The 22,692-nt window shown below is 51.6% G+C and overlaps 2 protein-coding genes and 1 long non-coding RNA gene across 5 annotated transcripts in view; 1 reads left to right on the top strand and 2 right to left on the bottom strand.

Moving 5' to 3' along the window:
- The window catches only part of LOC123017891 (polypeptide N-acetylgalactosaminyltransferase 4-like), a 6,386-nt gene extending 5,771 nt beyond the window's left edge, over window positions 1-615 (bottom strand). Inside the window, exon 1 of the mRNA XM_044419545.1 lies at window positions 550-615. Within this exon, the coding sequence (XP_044275480.1) occupies window positions 550-615 (66 nt within the window). The remainder of the gene's footprint in view (window positions 1-549) is intronic.
- A 3,654-nt stretch (window positions 616-4,269) lies between these two features.
- Window positions 4,270-9,406, bottom strand: LOC123017881. The gene is made up of 2 exons (XR_006413682.1): window positions 8,923-9,406; window positions 4,270-4,636 (listed from the first exon to the last, which is right to left on the bottom strand). It is a non-coding gene; the product is annotated as an uncharacterized LOC123017881 (long non-coding RNA).
- A 99-nt stretch (window positions 9,407-9,505) lies between these two features.
- On the top strand, window positions 9,506-16,707 carry HIGD1A (HIG1 hypoxia inducible domain family member 1A). 3 transcript variants are annotated; one of them, XM_044419529.1, is made up of 4 exons: window positions 9,506-9,605; window positions 13,544-13,651; window positions 15,004-15,138; window positions 16,038-16,707. In XM_044419529.1, the coding sequence occupies exons 2-4, from the start codon at window positions 13,549-13,551 to the stop codon at window positions 16,085-16,087; spliced, it is 288 nt and encodes a 95-aa protein (XP_044275464.1). In that variant the 5' UTR covers window positions 9,506-9,605; window positions 13,544-13,548; the 3' UTR covers window positions 16,088-16,707. The 3 variants fall into 3 exon arrangements, with proteins under 3 accessions (XP_044275464.1, XP_044275465.1, XP_044275466.1); XM_044419530.1 differs by having other exon boundaries at window positions 9,569-9,596; window positions 13,541-13,651; XM_044419531.1 differs by lacking the exon at window positions 9,506-9,605 and adding an exon at window positions 9,716-9,737.
- The last annotated feature ends 5,985 nt before the right edge of the window (window positions 16,708-22,692 follow it).

A 22,692-nucleotide genomic window follows, 5' to 3' on the forward strand; every position in this document is an offset into this window, starting at 1 on the left:
ACATATGATCTGGCCTGGGCAACTTCTTCTTCCTTCTCTTTCTCCTATATTTTTATTTTATACTGATAATTTTAACTTTGTATTTGTAAATCAATGTATTTTTTGTATTGTTATATTTAATGGTAATTTTATTATGTACTATTGTATTTCAATGTATTTTATCATGTTGTAAGCCGCCCCGAGGTTTCGGCAAGGGGCGGCATAGAAATGTTATAATAATAATAATAATAATAATAATGCAGCTGGAAGGAGAGGATGAGCTGACAGAAGCGTCTTCCATGGCCAGCCCTCTGCTCTCCCACCCAGAGAGGGGACGGGAGCAGCAGCTGCTTTCCCTTCAAGATACAGTGGAAGCACTAAGCCCACTTCTTGTAAAAGGTGGGCTTCCTGTAAAACAGAGCTTGAACCATCCAAGTAAACCAGGTGAGAGGCACATTGGAAAACTAATTCTGCACCCCTCTCTATTTTACTCAGGGACACTTGTGAGCTTGTGCACTCGGGGGCAGCCAGGCAGGTGGACCATGTTGAAGGAGCTGGCGTTCCACGTACCCGGTAAGCCTCTACGTGTGACTGTGTGATCAACACCAGGTTCATCTGTGTTTTATGAATGGGCATTGCAGACTTCGAAGAATGCTTCCTGACAAAGGTCAGCCGGCAGCACCAAGCAGAAAACGGCGGCTATCCCCTCTTCATGATTTTTTAACTTTTTAAGAGATGGGAGAAGTGGTGGGAAATCAGAGGAGAATTGCAAACGGAGGAATGGCTCCCCCATACATTCCATGATAGCAGATTTAAAGTCTCTTCTGCGTAGCTAGAAAATGCAAGTATGGGCTTCACACTTCGGGGTGGGAAGGCAAATGCAGGGTTTATGTTGCAAAACACCACAAAATGACTGAAAATGTCGGCATGGGTTTGGCATGAAAACAGCAGTGTCGGTTTTGGTGTGTTGATTGGGAAATGAGATTGGCCGTGACATGCTAGTGTGCTAGTGAGTAACATCCTCTGTGGTGGCCTCAGAGTGGGAAAAACACTCGTTGGGCAATTCTGAATACAGAAGTGCTGCACAGCCAAAAGGAATAAACCGTGGAGAGCAAGTGAAGCCCGATGGCAAAAGCAGGTGAACCAAGCCGCAGGACCAAGCGAACTGGATGTCTGGTACAGCGATCTAGCACTCGCATACTCCAAAAATTAAAGCTTCCATCCTGAACAGCTTTATTAGAAAGTAAGTCCCACTGATTGTACATTTCTTGCTGAGATTATTATTATTTTATTATTATTATTATTATTATTATTATTATAACATTTCTATGCCGCCCCTTGCCGAAACCTCGGGGCAGCTTACAACATGATAAAATACATTGAAATACAATAGTACATAATAAATTACCAATAAATACAAAAATACAAAAAATACATTGATTTACAAATATAAAATTAAAATTATCAGTATAAAATATAGTGTTATCAGAGCTCTCTGCAAGGATACAGGATATATTACTGTGTTGCAAACTCTGTCCATTCAACATTGCTTTCATCTTTTATTATCTGTGTACTCCTTTTGGAAAAAATACAGTACAGTTATATGCAGAACAAGGAGTGCCTTTTGGGTGAAAGGTAACCCAGCTACGAAAAGAAATTGGTGTAACATTTGGAATGTAACTGCAAGGATTTCTCAAAGAAGGGCAAGTTTGTACAACTTTGAAAACAGTTTAAATTTTGAAGAATCAGACATTTGAGCATTTGAATCATGTATTCCTTCCCCTGCCCTGACATTCTTCAAATGGCAATAGAATATTTGATAAATGCTGCTTTTAATTACTGATCTCTTGTGACTGCTGCCTGTTATTCAAAATGGGAAGGGGATTTTCGCAGATGAATCTCGGCACCACAGCTGCCTGCAGGACGTTGTCCGGGCCAGGCCGCCATTTCAGACACGTGCACTTGTGCATGTCCGATTCCAAAGTGTTTGCAGGCATTTGCATAAATCCCTTGCAAGACGCAACCGTTCAGAGGGGTGACAAGCCATGGACAGCCCCCTCAGTGTGATCCTGGGGCATCTGGAAGGAGCTGTCGCTGGTGCTCAAATCGGCGATCACAAAGAGCAATCCAAAAGCAAGGGTGGGGAGCTGTGGCAGATGCAGAAAGAGTTGGACTCCCAGTGGGAGGGACCGACCCGTGCCACGTCCACGCCCACGTGGCACTGCTGGTGGCCCAAGCTAGCTCAGCGAGAGCGGCAAGAGAAGATGCGTTCGCCACTCTTGCCAAGCGCCCGGTAGGCACTTCCCACAACCCATGATGGCGTCAGGTGCCCGGGTTCAACTGGCACAACCACCTACTGTGGGTCCAGCAATCCCAAGAACAAGCCGTGGGTTTTCAAGGTGGCTAGTTGCCCGCACACAAACTCCCCTGTGAAAACCAGCCCAGGTTCGTGTGCCGTGACAGCGCACAATGCGCTGTTGCGCCACCTGCAACCACGCAGTCACTGGGAAAATGTGTTGAACATGGCACAGTCTGACACGGGCTTTAACAGTTGGAACTGATTCCCAATGAGATGTGGGGCTTGGGTCCGGGATTTTTAATCCACACGCCCTGGGTGGGGCTGCCCCCCTCCACAGAGATGCATATATATTTTGAGGGTTCTCGTGGGTCCCCCTGTCGCTTGAGAATTGGTGTCCTCGATGGCAAAGACTGTCCGTGACCAGCTTAGGCTGGTGTGAGAGCCGCAACCTTTGTGGGGATAGCCTGCCACAGGGGTGCAGGTGCTGGTGGCTGCGAGACCGGGCTGTCACAGTGCGCTGTCTGTGGGGCTGCCCCCGAGATGGGGTGAGGAGCTGCAGCTGGCGCAAAATGCTCATGAAGCCCAAGCAGCTCAAGACCAGGGCATCCGAGGACCCCCCTCTCCCATATAGGCCACTCCAGTCCCTACCTGCAGAGGGGCAGGCCTTGCCGTGAATAGTGCGGCTGCCCAAGATTTGCTTGGCCACGCTGTGGAAGAGGGTCCTGTGAGTCGTGGCACCCACCACGTGAAGCCACTTCCCCACTGAGATCAGGCGCGCTCCCAGTGGGGGTGTTTCTGCCACACCTGGCACACTGCTTTGCCCAGCCCTGCCCCTGACAACTCTTCAACTACTCCCAGTTTCTGTAAGTGAAATGTTATTTCTCGCCATCATTTTTCAGTGCTTTTGCTGATTGGCTTTAAGGTGTTTTATCATGTTCTTATTGTATAGATGACTTTGGGATTTCTCTTTTTAAAAATGAGAAGTAGTATAGACAGTCCTTGAAATAAATCAAGGGTGCGTGAACAATAGAACTGATTACTGCTAGAAGTAGCAATGCTCACCCACAGGAACAGCTTTCAAGGGAAACTGGACAAACTTGTGGAAGATAAGGCTGCTGGCAGGTAAAGCTCTCAATATCACTCGCTGGGGAACATGGGTGAGGCGGTGCTGTCACACCCACGACTTGTGTGTGTGAGTGCAACCAAATGCCCAATGTGAGAGCTGAATGCTGGACCAGAGGTGCTTTTGTTCTTATATCAAATACTATTAAACATTCTGCTGCTTGTGATGTCACTGATGAGGAAAGACACATTTCTCTCTGCTGTCATTTTGCGAAATCAAAAATAATTGTTTACCATCTTAGTTATTTCTCAGATTTATCTGTGTGAGTTTCTCTGTAGCAGTCTAGCAAAAGCCCTCATTGTGCCATTTAAAAGTCAAAAAGGAGAGAAAGAAACAACATCAGTTGTAAGAAAATGCCACGGTTTGGCATCTGCTTTCTTCCCCACCTGCTGCTCTGAAGCACTTAAATGCTCATCTGCAAAAACTTTTCTGGATCAAAGCATTTTCAGAGGGTTGCACAGGTGGTCCCCTCGAACACACATCAGCACAGGAGTGAGTCTTGCTGTGGCCACATGCTCACACGACATCGGTACTAAAAAAAATACTGCGTTGCGCATTGCGCCATTATCTGAAACAGGCTTTTGATTACCGTCAGCATACACCGTCTTTTTCTGATGCCTAAAAGGACATAACGTGCTGGAAAGAAAAGGTGTGAGCTCTGACCCACCTAGACTAGGTGGGACAAACCAAAGGGAACCCGAGTCATAGGTTTCCTCGGTTGTGCAACTGTTTGCTGAAGAAAACACGTCAGATGGGAAGGCGATCTCGTGGTGAGACCGCAGGCAGGGCTTTCCTGCAGCTGCCCTAACATCACGCACCAGGGAACTAGTGACTTCTAAGACCGGGACGCAGAAAAAAAAGAACAGAGATTATTATTATTATTATTATTATTATTATTATTATTATTATTATTATTTCATTCAATTTCTGTGTCACCCCAGAGCTTGTACACCACTGCAGGCCAACCATAACAGCCCACCTGGGATTTGAATAAAAGCGTCTTGCAGAGGGACTGCTCCTCTCCTCTCCTCTCCTCTCTCTTTTTCCAGGAAGGGAGCCAAGGTCACATGGAGAAAATCTGCATTTTTCTCACGGTTTCAAGTTGTGTGATGCTTCTGATCTCTGAACTATCAGAAATCAGCTGGAGCGTCCCTGGCAGGCCGATACTGTCCGGAATATTCCCTGGATGGGCGCCTCACTCGTGCTTCGGCTTCCATGACTTTGTCACTTGGAGCCTGCAAATGGAAGAACAGGACGCGAAGGGGGGGTCGGTACCGTACTGAGGAGAGGGCAAAATCCTGCAACAGGGGCAGTTACGGTGCTCCAGTGAGTCCTTACTCGTGGTAGTTTGCAGGTGCCCTCTCCCCCTCCACAGCCACCCCCTGTTCTTGCAACAATTTCCGCAGCCTTCTTTCAACGGAGGAAAGTAGCCCATTATTTGGAAATGGTGGAATGGACCAAAATGAAACCTTGGCATGGTTGCAAAGTTCCACTATACCACATCACTGTGTAGCGGTTATGTGTCGTTCTATGACACAGATAGAATGGCAGAGAAAGAAAACCTCTGGGGACAGGGTGGAAGAAAACGCGCGCAGAGTGGCCGATCGTAATCCTGCAAAGAAACAGGACCCATGGAAAAGTGTTGAGGAGCAGAAACTATGAAAAGCCCCTTTGAGGGGTCTCAACCTTACAAGAAGCTGCCTTGACCATTTTAAGATAAATATTTTATTTATTAATTACTTTATCAAAAGCTTTTCTATCCCATCCCCTACAAATGTCTCGGGATGGCTTAAAAATAAACGCTTTTTAAAGAATACGAAGTTTCTCACAAGGTTAACCCCAATGATTTTATTGACACCTTAAAGCAGACTCCTCTGGCTTGGTGCACAGCAAATGTGTTGGGACTTCAGCTCCCCTTATCCCCTACCTGTAGCCAGATATGTATGGATATGGGTGGAACAGGAGGAAAATTATCATAGAATGGTATAGCAATAAAGGCTTTATCAATAAAAATGTGATAATAATGATTTACAAAGATAACACACACCCTCCTCCTGTCCACAAATGTACAATCTGGTCAGCAAGAGTCACACAAGATAAAGAGAGAAGAAAACGAGCAAACCTGGACATTCGTTCTTCCCGATGTTGCACAAGAGTTTAGTGAAAGAGCAACCCCGCATGTATGTGCCTGATCCAAAGTTAACTCCTACTGAGCTGAGTCCCTGCAGGAATGCGGCGAAGGGAGCCTTGGGCCGCGGCGCTTGGCAAGAGGCAGAGCCAAGTGGGTCAGGCCATCTCCCCCCCCCGCCCCCCGCTCTGCCGTGCCAGGTGGGTGTGTTGCGTTACTTGGCAAAAGGCAAGTGCAAACAGAGCCATCAATAAGGCAAGAGCCAGCACTGATGGCTGTGAGTCACTGCGAACCAGTCACGAACTGGAAAAGGAGTTGTTCGTGGCTATTTCATGATTTCTGCGATGGAGCAGCTGCTCGCAGCCTGTACGCAGCTCAGATTCATACCGGGGTCTTCCTTTGGAACGTTTTTTTTCCTTTTGGGCTGCAATATTACACCTTTCAAACATTCATTCATTCATTCATTCGATTTATAGCCTGCCTTTTTTCCTACAAAGGTCTCAAGGCAGCTTACATCATCTCTCCTCCTCCATCTTATCCCCACAACAACAACCCTGTGAGGTAGGCTGGGCGGAAAGTCTGTGACTGGCCCAAAGGCACCCAGTGGGCTCCATGGCCGAGCGGGGACTCGAACCCGGATCCTCTGAGTCCCAGTCCCAGGCTCTTAACCACTGCGCCACACTGGCTCTCATCTGCACCTTCCCGCCTCATTGTATAACGGCATGCCATCCTCCTGTCCGTGCTCCCCCGTGTCGAACGCTTCGGTCTCCTCCACCCTGTGGGGCTGGTGGGAATTTCGAGAGGACATCACGGCATCTGCGCCCCAGGGGATGCCCATGGACAAATTGGCTGTTGTGTCTCTGCAGCCGGTCCCCAAAGACTCATTGCATGGAAAAGCAAAGGCAGATGAAATGAAAAGCCACACACACAAGCCGAACACAAGGCAGGGGAGGGTCTGAAGCTCGGAGGATAACCTACTTCGAATCCAGCCATATTCTCTCTCAACCCGGAACATCTACCCCCCCCTCCATCCCAAGCACTCTAAAAACCAGCAAAGACAAGCAGCTGCAATATTTATTCATTTATTTTAGAGTTTTCTATACCGTCCTCTACCAAATAGACAGTCTTACAACAAAGCACAGCACAGCCTCAGTTCTATACAGTAAAACCCTAAGTAAAATAACCTAAACCTTTAAAATACCGGGGAAAATAAAAGGGTTTGGCTTGGTGCTGGAAGAAGAAAATGTTGGTGCCAGGCAAACCTCTCTGGGGAGTGTAATCCATAACCGGGGTGCCACTGCAGAGAAGGCCCTTCTCTGGATAGTGTCAGAATCCCGGAATCTCAATTTGAAAAGAGGAAATAGAACTCAGGGTCATAGGAAAGATCAATCGTTATGAACCTCCGCGTCTTTATTGTCTATCCCAGGTTCCTGCGGTTGACTTACAATAATGCATTACTGGCCTAGCAGAGATGAACTCGCTGCCAAGCTTCAATACCATTACAGGGCATTTATAGGTACACAGGTACAGGGCAACTGATGACAGAATGCAGAGGTTACAATAAGATTCTGAGGTCATCACAGACAGAACTGATCAAGACATGTCAGTCAATCACACTGTAACAATGAGATTAAAATATTTCTAATTGCCTGTACTGACACTTTGAGTAACTTGAACCCATCTCCAGCTCTGCTCAGACATGCAAATTCAAGCTCCTAGAAACTGTTCATGATAAGCTCAGCCCCCATCTCGACTCTAAACATTCTGCATGATCAGGGCACATGAAGCCCTCTGGGCTATCAAAAGATTATTGTAAACTGAATTCCAACAATGACTATTTTCAATGTATATTTGGGCTACAATGGCCTGTCTGCTGTAGCCCACAGCTAAAGGTGAGAGAAAGGAGTGGGGGATGCCATTTTAAACAGTGACAGCTTGGTTTTGAGGAGGAGTACAGGATTTGATCCCACAATGCAAAGGCACACAGGAGTAATGCTTTCCGGACAGGATTTATCCACATTTTCCCAACAATAGGCACTCTCCTCATCTTCAAAGAGGGCCCCAAAGAAGGACCTCTGCCCCAGATCTTAAGGGGTGTGCAGACACATAGGGAACCGAGTCCTAAGCCACCTAGGGCTTTGTACGTCATCACTAACACCTTAAATTGGCCCCGGACTTCAACTGGTAGCCAGTACAGTTGATAAAGGACCTGCATTATATGTGCATATCTGCTGGTCCCAGTTAACTTCCTGGTTGCTCTTTTCTGAACCGACTGAACATCCACCCCAGATTTTACTCTGAACTTTAAAGGGACTACCCTCAGTCTGAACTGCACCCCCAAAGTAAATTACACACAATGCACAGTGCTTAAAGTTCAGAGTAAAATCTGGAGCAGATTTACCACCCTGCTGACCTTGGGGTCCAGCCTCCACTGCTTAGGAGCATCAGAAGCTGCTTCACACCCCGCCCGACCTGGCTTGCGCCTTCTAGCGCACGATGGCTGACACCGGCTGGCAGCAGCGGCTCTGGGTCTGGCCACATCGAGATGAAGGCCCCCATTTCTGGTCTGTCCCCCCCAAGCCCCCCCCCCACTGGCCCTTTCCGGGTTTCCTGCAGCCAGCCAAGCCTTCTCATGGCCACAGCTCCTATGGGGTAAAAGACCTAGGGCCCGTGCCCAGGTGAGCCACCCACCTGCACCACCTGCACATGGCCAGGTGATGTGGCAGACCCCCCCCCCACAGAGAGTGAGGGCTGCAAAAGAAGGGTGCGGGGCTCCAGGGCAATCCAGCGCACCGCTTCAAAGGCAGGGGCCGGAAGGGCCACATGCACAGTGGGCCCGGGGTGCCAGATTTAGGGCCAGCGGGCCCGGGGTGCCAGATTTGGGGCCAGCGGGCCCGGGGTGCCAGATTTGGGGCCAGCGGGCCCGGGGTGCCAGATTTGGGGCCAGCGGGCCCATGTGGAGCTTGAAGGGCCGCTGCGGGGGGACCACTCGCTAAACAGGCGTGGCAGCTCACAGAGCACGCGTGGCCAGAAGCCGGTGCGGAGAGGAAAAGGGGGCGCCCCACGAGCTCAGCGCAGAACGGAGCGGGGTGAAGCCGCCAGACGCAGAGCCGCCCCTCGGAGCCCAGAGCAAGGCCGGGCTGAGGGAAGGAGCGGGCGGTGGCCCGGTCCACCAGCCGGACGGAAAGGCTTGATCCCCCGCCCGCTGCCAGCCCAGCCACAGCGGGGTGCCTGCGACCCCTGTGCGGCTCCGGGGAACCTTCCCGACCCAAAAGCAGGAGGAAACGGCTCTGCATCGCTACAAGCAGCTTCGCTTCGTGTTTTATTGCTGCCCCACTCTTCTTCCCGCAGGAAACCTTAGAACGGATCGCAGAGCCTGCAAAGCTGTCCTACCTTGCAGGGTTGTTGTTCTGAGGACAAGATCGAGAGGAGGAGGAGGCGGATTCATCCAACTGCCTAGAAATGACGCCAGAGGAAAAGGCGAAATGCAAAGCTAATTAATCAATGGGTACATTCGGGGCGGGGCGGGGCGAAGCGGAGACGTTTCCCTTATTAGGAAAGACGTCGCTCCGAGCAGAAAAGCGGGGCAGCTCTCCACCCCTGACGTCATCGCGCTCCTTCGCTCCTGATTGGTCAGGAGATGCGTGACGCCACGTGGCCTCACAGCGACCCCGTGGGTGGGCGTGCCGGAAGAGGCGGGGAGGCGCAACCATAGAGTGGAGGGAGGAGGCATTTTCTATCTCGGTGGCGCAGCTCCGCCATCTCGGCTGTGCGGGCTGGGGATGATGGGGGTTGCAACCCAGCCCCAGGGGGAGCAGGCCGCTGCGGAGACACTCCAACCGAGAGGAACTCTCCTCGGCCGGTTTTGCTTTTGAGAAGGCGAGATTTCCGGTCGCGATGCTGGCTGGGAGTTGTAGTTTTCGCCTCATGGCGCCCTTAGGCCCATTTCCGGGAGGGATGGCGTCACTGGCGGGGGCGGGGCCAGCTGGAGAAGTGCGTGTGCGGCCCCGCCGAGCGCGCAGAAGCCGGTCGGAGGCGGCAGCGGCATCAGCAGCATCAGCAGCATCAGCAGCGAGGTGAGCCGGCGGGGCCGGGAGGGTTCAGCGATCTGCGGGAGCTCCTCGGGCGAAAGGGGCAATCGCGGGGGCGCTGTGAGAGGAACCCCCCCTGCGGCGGTAGGTGGTGGCAGCTTTCTGGAGGCCGAGGAGGTAATTTCCTGCCCCCCATCATCCCCGGCTATTGGGGCCCCTCCGCCGCGCCCCCCATCATCCCCGGCCAGTGGGGCCCCCTCCGCCGCGCCTCCCGTCATCCCCGGCCAGTGGGGCCCCTCCGCCGCGCCCCCCTCCTCCCCCGGCCGGGGGGCCCCCTCCGCCGCGCCCCCCCACCACCCCCGGCCAGTGGGGCCCCTCCGCCGCGCCCCCCGTCATCCCTGGCCAGTGGGGCCCCTCCACCGCGCCCCCCATCATCCCCGGCCAGTGGGGCCCCTCCAACCCCTTCATCTGATTGCTGCTATTCGAAAAAAGGGGGTGCCCTTATTTATTTTTATTTGCCCTCTGCCCTGCTCCTTTTCCCCAGTCTGGGGTTGCCCCCCCCCCCCCCCCCCCCCCCCCCCCCCCCCTTTTTCCCTTTTTAACCCAAAAACCGGTTTCCCCCCCCCCCCCCCCCCCCCCCCCACTTGGGGGTGGCCCCCCCCCCCCGCCCAAACCATGGCAACACTTTTCTGACTGTTAAGCATGAAAGCCGGTTTCCAGCTCTGCCTCTGCCCCATGCAAATGTGGCCTGGGCTGCTCCCGCACCGCTTCCTCCTTTGCCAAGGAGCCTCGTGCAGGCAGGCGGGCGTGCGGGGCTGGGTGCCCATGCAGGGCGCATCCGGGCGCTGCAGTGCCCAGTCCCCCCTCTTCTCCGGCTCCCCCATTTGGTGGTGGCTCCCCGGCCCGCATCAGCCAGCCAGCCCCCTGTCCGTTGCTTCCGGGAGGAACGGCTGCTCGAGGCAGGAGGGGATTTTTTAATGCTGGAAGGGCTTTGGGGAGCTTCACAGGGCAAGGGGTGACTCTGGCAGCCCTTTTGCCCACCCGCCCCCCGATAAACGGGTGCTTTTAAAATGGACGCTGCGTGTCAGGAAAAGGGGGGAAAGGGATCAAGGGCAGGGGAGGGGAGGTGAGATGTTAAGGTCATGGGTACAGCTCGGGGCACCGAAGAGGCTAACTGGGCACGTGGGTTTGGAGTAACTGGGAGGGGCCAGAAGGACTGGGAGGGGGGGCCGCACGCACGTCCGGGCGGCTTGACTCTGACGCAACCGGAGCCGAAATGCCGGTGCCGGATGAAGTAACAGGTCTGGGTGAGCGATGACTAATGTTGATGGGAACAGTTCCTGCCCGGAGGAGCTGCATCGGGGGCCAACGTGGGCATCGCCCCTGCCCTGCCTTGCGCTGCACGGCCCCCGAAGCCGCTCGGCACCGAGGCTTGTGCTCTCAGAATAACGCTGGAGGTGTCGCTTGCTTACATCCCCTGCAACGGTTCTGTTTCAAGAGAGTAAGTGGAAAAGGAAGTCATTAAGCGTCTCCCCCGCTCACACACCCCACATGGCTGCGTCAGTCACTGCCCCTTGTGCTCTCTGGCCAGGTAGTCCTGGGACAGAAAAGCAGCGGTGCTTCGCGTTCTTGCTCAAGGCAGGTTCAAAGGATCAAGGTTGGAGTCAGGAATCGGAATAGTAGAGCTGGAAGGGGCCAGGCCATCGGGTCCAGTCCCCGGCGCTCCCAGTGTGGGGCTCCCGGTCAAACCTTCCCTGTGGGTCAATACTTGCCGTTCACAGGAGAATTCTGTTTTATTTTTCACCCAGTGATATATTCGCTGCTCTGTTGTAGCACACAAAGTCTGTTCTCGCACGAACGCTGGGCTTTATCTGACTCAAGGGTGCTTCCTTACAACCTGCTTCAACGGAGGTGCCAAATGCTAAATTCCTTGGGAAAATTCCTCCCACTGAGATGTTTTCTGGCTCTTAGGAGTACATTCCTCAAGGCTCATGTGCCGTGCCGTCAGCATGGGAGAGTCGCTGAGCTGCCGGCACACTCAGCTGCAGCACATCCTTGAAGTGCTGCCCTGTGGGGCTGAGAAAGGTCCGTGGACACGGGGTCCAGCCAGGGACCCCCACTTCAGCCAGGGACCCCCTGTGGGGCTGAGAAAGGTCCGTGGACACGGGGTCCAGCCAGGGACCCCCGCTTCAGCCAGGGACCCCCTGTGGGGCTGAGAAAGGTCCGGCCAGGGACTGCCGCTTCCGTTTGTTCCACCTCCTTTCAACAAGTCTCTTCTTGACCTTGAATGTTGCTGGAAGGTCGTGGCAGCCTGAGAAGCTGCCTTGCATCCGAACAGTTTGCCCCTCTGCAGTGGGGCCCCAGCCTAGAGTGGGGTAGGAAGGAAGGAAGGAAGGGTGAGGCCTCTCCGGCCCTGGAACCCGCAGCTCGCAACGCCCCGTGGCACAATGGGCTACCAGACCGCTGGCCGTCCTTGCCCTTGCGGGAGGTGCTGTCCTAGCCAGAGCTGTGGGAGCCGAGGTGTGGCTGGACTTAGCTGGCACCCCTGCTTTTCCAAGCCCTCCAGATGCTGGGCTACAGCTCCCATCACGGGTGGGGGCGGATGGGGCTTGCAGTCCCACAGCCAGAGATTTATAGGTTCTGCACTGCTCTGAGCAGAATACCTGACTCGCTTGCTAGCTTGAATAAGGAGATTTTCTTACTAGGTCGCTTTATTAACTATGGGTGTGCTTGTATTTCATGCTAACCCACCCCAGCTTAAAGCAGTTGCTTGCCCCCCAGACAACCCACAGTGGGCACCCCATAGGTTGTTCTGCCCCATGCCTGCCCTCCAGGGGACTCGTGCCAGCAGCTGCCGTGTTTCCTCCCAAGCTGTGATCACAAGCCCTTTTGGGCTCCCTCCAGGTTTTCTCCCCCCCCCCCCCCCCCCCGTTTTAGTTTGTGATCTGCAACGTGGCAGCCGGCACATTGCAGCGACTCTCACTGGTTGGCTGCTCCTTTCTTAAAATCTGTGTGACATATATTTAAATGCTCTCATGCAGAGACGAAAGGATCCGACCCCCCCCCCAGCCATTGCCATGCTGAGACATTCCATTTTCAGAACTCCATCTTTGCTTTCTTAACTAGTTGGATTTGCCCAATGAGAAAATGCACGCATTTGGGGCACTTTTTTGGAAGGTGGTGAACCAGTGCCAGCTCCCCAGTGCGTGTGTTGGGCACTCCGGAGCTGGTGGTGGCGACTCGGGTGCGATCGCCCGGAGGGGCAGGGCTGTTGCTCTCGTGCCTTGCTCGCTGCTCCCGTTTACGCAGGGTGGGATCGGTCCCTGGAGTCCGGATGTCACGGCAACCCCTCATGGATAAACCAGATGTCAAACAACCCATGGGGCTTTCTGGGTGGGAGGAATAGGCCGGCCAGCCTGGGGAGGCAATCTCAGTTTGGTTTGTACCACGAGGCAGCCACAGGTGGCAGTTAGCCCATGCGGGGTTGTTCTGTCGTGCGAACCGAGTCTGTGCTTCTCGGGTTTTAGTCTGCCTTTCTTTAGGATCAGCATGGTGTGTTGACTCCCCCTTGGGCTGACCACCTTGAGCTTTTATTTATTTATTTAAAACATTTCTATGCCGCCCCCCATTGCAACAAAGCCTCGGAGTGGCTCACAACATCCATAAAATAAACATAAAATGCAATCAATTTAAAAACTGGTACCATCTGGGCTATATATTAAAATCTATAAATACAATCATAATAAATTAACAGTTAAAATAACTTTTACATAAAAAGGGCTTCGCCTGGCGCCGAAAAGCAAGTAATGACGGCGCCAGGCGGGCCTCTCTGGGGAGCGCGTTCCAGAGGGCTTTCACCTCTTAAATAAAATGGGCTGTGCTTGCGGGATCGCAGCTTAAGAATGTGCTCTTGCAGAGAAAGTCCCTATGTTTGAGGTTCAGCACATTAACTTCTGTTGCTCTGCTTGCTCCCTTCCCCGCAGTCAACATGGCGACCAGTTCAGAAGGTTCATTCTCCACCTATGAGGCTGAAGAGGGCCAGTCCTCCAAACTGGTCCGAAAAGTCAAGGAGTCTCCGTTTGTTCCCATCGGTAAGCCTCCTGAAACTTCTTTACAAACGCGGCCCTTTGGGAACCAGGGAGAAAAGCACCGTTGTTCTGCCTTTCGGGTGGCGTGTGGGCATAATCGAGGCATGGGCTGCGCAAACAGGAACTATCCTGAAATATAACTTCCTCCTTGTAGCCACTGCTGGGTAGATGAAAGTCTGAGGCGGCAAACTCTGTCGCAACTTTCTCTAGGACAGGGTGCGAATCTCGGGGCTTGGGCGGGCCCAGAGTATCCGCCCCTCTCCTCTTCCTTCCCACATGTCAACCGCCCTGTTTTTTCCGTCGAGGAATCTGTGGCGCTCCCCCGAGATGCAGCAATGGCCACCAATGTGGGTGGCTGTCGGAGGGCAGTGAAGGAACTCTCGGAGGAGAGGGCCGCCGGTGGCTCCTGGTCCTGATGGGTGGAGACTGCCCCCAGGAGCAGGTGGGGGGTGTCCCTAGACCAGGTGCTGGGGAACTTGGGGGGGGTGGCTGTGGCACTCCTCCTTGCCACTGCTTGAACAGAACGCCGGACTCGCCTCCTGTCTCATCCAGCAGGGCCTTTGCACATAAATGGAGCAGATACAGGGCCTCGCCTGTCCCTTCCCAGCTGGTGCCCTCCAGATGTTTTGGACTACAGGCCCCATTAGCCTTAGAACGGCCGTGCTGACTGTGAAAGATGGGTGTTTCAGTCCAGCATGGGAGCAGAAGCACTTCTGAGACTGAAATGCCTGAAAGAGGAGCATGTCCAAAGCAGTCGATGACGTGCTCAGGAGCGTCCATATTTGCCCTCCCGCCCCTTGAGATCAGCGGCAGAGGCCCTTCTCCGGGGACCCTCTTTGAAAGAGGTCAGGAGACAGAGCACCCGGAGGAGGGCCTTCTCTGCGGTGGCGCCCCGACTATGGAATGCACTCCCCAGAGAGGTCCGCCTGGCGCCGTTGCTATTTGTTTTTCAGCACCAGGCCAAGACCTTTTTATTCAAATATTATTTTAATTGTTAATATTATTTTATTTTTTGGGCCAGGTCAACTCATATTATATTGTTTTATACTGTGCTTATTTATTTATTATTGTGAGCCGCCCCAAGGCTTCAGTGAATGGGGCAGCATAGAAGCCTTCTAAATAGATAGATAGATAGATAGATAGATAGATAGATAGATAGATAGGGGAAACTTTCATAGATTAAAACTCTGTTCAGAATTCTCCCTGTCCCGTGACCTTCTGCAGTTGCCTGGATCCCAGCTATTGACATGTCGTTACAGCCACTTTTAGCACAGTTTTGTCGAGGGTGTAGCAGCGTTTTATGGTCGAGGAAAATAAAAGTTTACAGCGCGAACCTGCCTGTCTCTCTCCTGCAGGCATTGTGGGCTGCCTGGCCACGGTGGCCTACGGTCTCTACACGCTGAAGAACAGAGGGAGCACCAAGATGTCCGTGCACCTGATTCACATGCGTGTGGGGGCGCAGGGGTTCGTCGTGGGGGCCATGACCTGCGGTACGTGCGTGAACGCGGGGCGGTTCCCCCGGCTGTGCTTCAGGTTGACCTGCGGCGGCCGCCTGGCCTGCCTCTCTCCGTTTGGTTTGCCGGGGTGTCTGGGCGACCGTGGCTGGATTTGGCCGCAGGCCGGTGTCGTGCGCCCTGCGCTCTGCCGTCACCAGTTCAGCTGCACGAACCTGACGTCACGCGGACAATCAGCCGGTTCAGTGGGCGCAGTCAGTTCACATAGGCCGGGCGTAGCTGATTCCCAGGCCCAAGAGGTGCCATCCCTGAAGATTCTCAAGCGGGCTGAGCGCTGGTGCGCTTGCGTCGCACTGGGCACTCCTTCGGCTCTGCCTTCACGAGGCGGTTTGTCGGTGGCTGCATGGTTGTTGAGTTGCCCCGGGGATGCTGTGGCTGCACAGCGCAACCCTTGTACCCGCTCTCTCCTGCTGTGCCCTGACAGTCCATGGGCTGCGCAGCTGACCCAGCAACAAGCGAGTTGTCGGGAAACCTTGCTGTGGCTTAGCGTGATGTGAGAACCAGGCCCACGTGCCCCCGCTTGATCTGCGGAGACCGAGGGCATATTGAGTTAGAAAAATCCATGCGCACGGTGCAGTGAAGCCGCTTGGCTTGTCTTTCAAGAGAATGTGTGAAAGAAGCAGAGCGAGTCAGAAGGGGCCTCCCAGGCCATCTAGTCTGACCCCTGGCTCCAGCTGGCTCCACTCAGGACATGCCCACCGTGTGCATAGGAACACGGAGTGCTGCTAAAACAGCTTCCTCAGCCGATGCCCAGGGCTCGCTCAGCTGCAGTCTTCTGCCGAGCATTCCTCTGCCTTCCTGGCTCCTTCTCCCAGCAAGACAGCTTCCCACTGCAATGTACATAGCTCACATTCGTCCTCCTTTCTGTCTTTCAGGTGTACTTTACTCCATGTATCGAGAATACTTGGCCAAGCCCAAGCCGTAGGGAAGCGTGAACTGAAACCTGCGTGTGCTGGTGTTCTTATGTACCCTAGAAATGGAGCTCACGTGGAAACAATGCTGTAATGAAAGCAAGACTGCAACTTTAACTTGGTGCAAACCCCTGTGATGCCCTCGTCACTCCGGACTGTTTGTGGCAAACGCAGCTTTTCCTCCCTGTTTAGATCAAGACCATAAACAGATCATTCACAATCTTTCTCATAATACATAATTGGGCACTTAGGCCTACTGTGGCTTAACGGTACAGAATTTTACCTTTAGGGTTTGGTGGCCAAGAAAGCAAGAAAGAGACGGGAGAGTTGTGTGAGGGTGTATGCCATCTCTGCTCCAGCCATTCTCAGAACCCCAGATTTCTTTAAAAAGTCATAGAACAACAGTCGGGGAATATTAATGAGCCTTAAATAGTGGATTAATCTATTAAACTCTCTTATTTATTATGCATTATCATGGAAAGTTAACTTATTCCTCCAAAAAGGCATTGTAGCTTCTGATTTTGTGTGGGGGGTTGCATTTTTTTTTCCTTTGGTGTTGTGCATAATGTTGTACTTAAGGGGCATGTGTCGAGCTTGCTTTTAGAAAATTCAAACAGTAAAGAATGGGGCCACATCCTGTACTGTTGTTTTTCAGAATTGGATGGAAAATGGGGCTGAAAACCTTTGAAATGCAAGGTTATACTAGACAGAGGTCCATAAATTGTGTTTGCCTTTGGTAGCCAGCCGAACTCGATTCTTGCCCCCGCGTTGGTTGCCTGAGGTGTGGCACCCAGTTGGAACACCTTGGGGGCTCAGGTGAGCTCTCCACATCAATGCCTTGAGGGGAGCGGAGCGCATCCTGGCCATGTCGAGCCATGGATTGTCTTGGGAAGTGGCCGGATGTCTCGCAGCTTTCTTGAGACGGTTCATGGCTCGGCAGGAGGTTGGGGAAGATCCTCGCTTGTTTCGGGAGAAGCCTTTAAAAAAATATGCGCACTTGCCAGTGACCTGTCGAGAGTGGGCAGAGCTGCCATTCAAAGCACAGTGTTGACGCTGTTCCACTGATAGCTAGTAGATCGAATCATCGAATAGGAAAGTTGGAAGGGGCCAGGAAGGCCATCGACTCCACCCCCTGCTGTTGCAGGACACCAAGTCACACCTTCCCACTCAGAAGGCTGCCCAGTTTCCTTTTGAATGTCCCAGTGTGGGAGAGCCCCCCACCTCTCCAGGCAGTTGGTTCCACTGCCATATTGCTCTGACTGTGAGGAAGCTCTTCCTGATGTCCAGCCTGGATCTGGGTTGTCACAACTTGGAATAGTCAACTCAGTCAATCACTCTGGGATCAGCAAGAGGAGATCTTGGCCTTCCTCTTTGTGACAGCCTTTGAGGTCCCTCTAGAGGGAGCTCATGTCCCATTCCCCCCCCCCCCCCGGTCTTCTCTTCCCAAGGCTGAACATGCCCAGTTCCCTCAGTCCCTCCTCACAGGGCAGTGTTTCCAAACCCTGGATCAATTTTGTTGCCCTCCTCTGGACCCTTTCTCATTTTTTTCTGCATTTTTCTTAAATCTTGTTACCCAGAACTAGACACAGGATTCCAGGTGAGCTCAGATTAGTGAGGTATATAGGGGAACTACTACTTCTCATGATTTGGAAGTAATGTATCCCATAATAGCATTTGCCCTTTTGGTGGCTGCATCGTATTGGCTTATATTTAACCTGTTGTCCACAATGACTCCCAAGATCTTTTTCAGTTCTGTTGAGCCACGTATTCCCCACCTTGTATCACCGCATTTGGTTTCTTTTTTCCAGGTGGGGGACTTGGCACTTGTCCTCCCTGAATCTCCCTGTGCTGCTTTCAGCCCAGTCTTCAAGTTTATCAAGACTGCCCTGGATCTTCATTCTGTCTTTAGGGTGTTTACTGTTCCACCCAGTTTTGTATCATCAACAAATCTGACTCTCTCTCCTTGTACGTCCGCATCCAAATAATAAAGATGCTGAAGAGCACCGGGCCCAGGACTGAACCCTGCGGCATCCCGCTGGTTACCTCCATCCCGTGTGAGGAGCTGCCACTGAGGAGCACTCTTTGTGTCCGACTCAGCAGCCAGTTGTGGATCCCCCTTATTGTTTTTCCATCCAGTCCAGTTTTTGCTAATTTGCTTATCAGAATGTCACGTGGCACTATGTCGAAAGCTTTGCTAAGGTCTAGGTAGATTAGAGAGGTGTTGAGAGGTTACCCAGTCAAAAAATGAGATTAAATTAGTCTGACAGGATTTATTTTTGATACATCCATGTTGGCTTCACTGCATTTTCTTCAAGTTTTTTTAATACTTTGCTCCAGAAATTTTCCAGTGATTGATGTCAGACGAACTGATCTATAGCTCCCCGGTTCATCTTTTTCCCCCTTTCTGAAGGTCGGGGCAGCAGTAGCCCTTCTCCAGTCATTTGGCCTGTCTCCTATTTTTCAAGATGGACTGAAGATGATAACCAATGATTCTGAGCGTTCCTTTGCTCGCTCTTTTACGCCTCTGGGATGGAGTTCATCAGACCCTGGAGATCTGAACGTGTTTATTCCATATCCTCGACCATTTTTCTGTCGATGCGCTCACTGTTGTGGCTACCAAGGCCAATGCGTACATTAACCCTTTGTCAAGCTGCTTGCCTTCTGTGGCAATGCACTGAGTGTTGCCGTTTAATGCAGTGCAGATCTGATCTAACAACTCGGTTTAGTAAACATGTGCATAAGGACAGTTGTGCTGTCACAACAGCGGTGTGTGTGTGGTGTGTCATTTTACCTGTTTCATTGTGTTAGGTCTTGCTAAGCACCGTGTGGAAGCCTTTGGAAGCAGGATAACCGGGGGGTGGGGGCACGCTGCTCTTTTTGGGTCCCAGAGCTACAGAGCAGGTGTTTCTCAGCATGCCAGCTTGCTGCTAGAATAAAACCGTAGCACAAGAGAAAGGCGGAACTTCTAATTTTGTATTAAAGCATGTTTGCACCATGGCAAGTGATGGTATATAAAAGCTAGGGAGCGTGAGGGGGCGGGAGGGAGAGCGCATGTGTACGCCCACATCTGTCTGGGGGTGAGTGGTTTGTTGAAGTGTGTTTCTGGTAAGTGGTATAGAATTCTTAAGAGCAATCTGGCAGCGTTTCCCCAGACAAGTCCGTTTCTGGTTATTCAACCTTTCTTCATTTTAGGAATATAATATTGCGGGTGGGTGACTTTTGTTCCTCCGTTTTTTAAACATTTGAGAGCCGGTTCACCCGGCAGTGTTCCTTTAGATCCACATCCTACCCGCCTCTTGTTCAGCGCATCCTTGGCTCTGAGATTTCCCCAAGTCTTGATGGCACGTGGCAGAGACGCTCGCCAGCATCTTCAGTTATATGAAGCAAGCCTGTTTCGTGCAGTGAAATCCCAAAATATTTCTACTACTTAACAAATCAATTAAAAAATTAACGGGGAGGTTGCATTCTATCCCCCTCACGTGCCAATCAGTCGAGACAGGAGGCCTTCCGCTCAATCCTGCAGCTCTGGGTTGTATTTTGTAGCTGTCCCCAGTCGGTTTGCTGCTGGGTCGCATTTCCTCCTCCTCCAGTCAAAAAGTGGCGCCCCCAGTTCACATCCCTGCTGAAGAGGAGTCGCCAGTTCAGAACCCATTGCTCTGCAGCACCGATGCAGAATTATTATTATTATTAGAACATTTCTATGCCGCCCCTTGCTGAAGCCTCAGGGCGGCTTACAACACAATAAAATATGCAGCCAGACTCTGGCATTGCCCCAGCAGCCTGGCCGGGCCGTGAGCTGTCGGATCACAAGCACCATGCGGCCTCAGCTGGGTGGGAGCGCACCCAGCGCGGCGTTCTGTGTAGCAGCCGAACAGCTGAACCAGTGGAGAACCCACGAGCGGGACATGGGTTCAGCAGCACCCTTGTTCCCCAGCTGTTCGTCTACATACATGCCAGAGCTCTGGGAGTGCGGCCGGGGTATGGCTGTCGGAACCAGTCACCCCTGGAGAGTTTTCTTCTCCATGAATCCATCCAGTCCCTTTTTCAGGCTCCCTGAATTGGTGGCCGTACCTGCCTGTCATTAGGTTGATGTGGTAATGCGGTCTTTTATCTCCTGCATCTTGTCAACTCATGGTGGTACATAAAATTGATGCACGGCATAGCAGTTCAAATAAAACCAATATTAAAAGCAGTCTGCCTTTCAAAATATCTGGTAAATAAAGATTCATATGGAGAAATATCCCTTTAACTAGCCCGGCCCCATGCTATTTAGGGCTTTAAATCTTACCGTCAGCAATTTGAATTTTGCCCGGAATTCAGCGGGGAGCCAGTGCGTGTGAGAAAGGACTGGCGTGACGTGAGCTCGTGGGCCCGCCGTTAACAGCCATGCGGCCTTGTTCTGTGCCGTTTGGAGTTTCCGCGTTCACAGCGACCCAGGCAAGAGGCTACCCGAGCACGGATCGCTGTGGCTGGACTCCGTCTGTCCAGAGAAGGAGGTGGTTGGAAACTCCGCCTTCACTGATCGAAGGCTCTCCTGGCCACCGCGTTCACCTGTGACCTGAGAGAGAATTCTGCCCCCGGGACCACCCCCAAACTGCAGAGCTTGTGCTTTGGGGGGGCGTGAGGCACAGCTGAACTCTGGCGAAATCCCCCACATCCATGGCGCGATTCCTCCTGGGTCAACTAGGCCTGTTGTCCTTCCCTGCATGCGTGGGATGGAAACAAGTTCACAAAGGGCTGTGTATACATCAGGTTTAACAGACTCTACTTCCCCTAAAAGGGATCTGCATGATATATGTTATTCCTGCCCTTTTACGAACTTTAGAATTTCCCCCTTAGTTCACCTCCAGCGGTTCTTTTGCCCTCTTTGGCCCAGTGCGGTTCCTCAGAAGTCGGCATCCGATGCAGCACATGATGCCGAGGTAAAGCTTTTTATTATAAAACGGAATAAGCTAGTGAAAGTTTTTTCCCATCCTGCTGGACGTGAATCACAGATGATTCCATAGTGCCATGTTCTTCTCAGGGAACATCCAACAAGTCAAACCTCACTGACCTGGAGCTCTCTAGCTGTGAGACTGCAATTCCCATCATTCCCAGCAGTATGAGCACAGGCTGTGGGGAAGCAAGTGGGTACTGTGTTGGAACAGTTTCATGAGGACTAGGTGACTGCACAAGGTATTCTCCAACTCCCAAGTGCTGGAAACTGTTCTGAGGTCAAGCTCCTGGCAGAACATTCCCAGATTTGCATTTCTACTGGCAGACATTCAATAATTCTCTTTGCAGAAGAGTGCCCTTTGTTTTGGCGGGGGGAGCAGGGGGGGTCCTATGATTATGTTTTTAAAGCTTCTGCAAATAATGTATTCGTATCTGCTGCTCCACATTTGCCAAGTCATAAAACTGGTTGTATTGAAGGCAGGACAACAGCTGGCTGCACTTCATGGGTTGTGAATTCTGGTTGTTTAAAGCACGGGTTGACATTACGTGCAAACTCAGGACCGTGGCTTGTTGCATTTGGGATACAGGGATGGGGAGGGCAGGCGAAGGAGGCGGAAACAACCCTGCGATTGAGAAAACAGACCACAGTTTGCTTGCTCATCTGCATCTTGCCATAAGACAACCCAGCTTGTCTCAACCTTTTTCCCTTGGTGGAACCCATGAATGCCTCAGGGAAGCCCTGCATAAAAACTATTATACAGGTCAGCCCTGGATTTAATGCACATAAAGGTGGTAAATTGATCTTAATTAGTGCTACTTACAATATGAACACGTGTTGCCAATGCGCAACATTTAAGATGGCAGCAAAGCTGCCAGAGAAAGTCTTCGAACAAAGAGGCCGTTCAGAAGCCACTTGCAAAGTCAACACAACGGCACAACTCACAGCTCAGCGGCGTGTGACGTTCTTGTGGGAGTTTTTCCACGCCTAAACCTGCCTCCATTCGCTCCACCCACACGTTATGTACTATTTTCTCAATTTTGGCACACTTATTTCCACTTAACAATTTTAACATGTATTGTTGTTATTCCATTGCAATAACTGACATGATCAAATAACATTATTATTATTATTATTATTAGAACATTTCTATGCCGCCCCTTGCCGAAGCCTCGGGGCGGCTTACAAACACAATAAAATACAAAAATAACAATATAAAATTAAAATTAACAATATAAAATAAATAAAAATATAAAATATAAAAGATGTATTCATGTTATGAGCACACACGGGTGTGAATTGAGAACGCAATGGGGGTGTATGTCTATATATTTTATTATCTTTGCAAGCCCTTCCAGCAACCTTTCATGGAACCTGAGCCTTCGGGAGTCCTGGTTAAGAAATGCTGGGTTAACCACAGGCTAATGTAGGGCTTCTGAGATATGTGATCCGGACCTGGGCATTTTGTTAGCAAGTTCCTTTCTCTTTCCCCTGCATCTGTCTATTTCCACCAGGGGGCACTAAATCCATAATAAAAGAGTGGCGCATCTCTTCCGCTGCACACCTCTGTCCATAAAGATGCTGCACAGAGGTACCAGCACTCAAGGATCTGAGATTGTCCTTGCTTCCACACTCTCTTTAAATATATGAAAGCTGGATTATAGAAGCAGCTGGTGCCCAGACAGA

This window comes from Varanus komodoensis, unplaced genomic scaffold (genome assembly GCF_004798865.1).
Source record: "Varanus komodoensis strain SLA01 unplaced genomic scaffold, ASM479886v1 scaffold104, whole genome shotgun sequence".
NCBI lineage: Eukaryota > Metazoa > Chordata > Lepidosauria > Squamata > Varanidae > Varanus > Varanus komodoensis.

What these genes read in the sequence shown, in the direction of transcription:
- HIGD1A (XM_044419529.1), top strand. Translation starts at nt 13,549, where the DNA reads ATGGCGACCAGTTCAGAAGGTTCATTCTCCACCTATGAGGCTGAAGAG. An exon ending in GTCTCCGTTTGTTCCCATCG is followed by an intron (nt 13,652 to 15,003) that starts GTAAGCCTCCTG and finishes TCTCTCCTGCAG; the next exon opens with GCATTGTGGGCTGCCTGGCC. An exon ending in CGTGGGGGCCATGACCTGCG is followed by an intron (nt 15,139 to 16,037) that starts GTACGTGCGTGA and finishes TCTGTCTTTCAG; the next exon opens with GTGTACTTTACTCCATGTAT.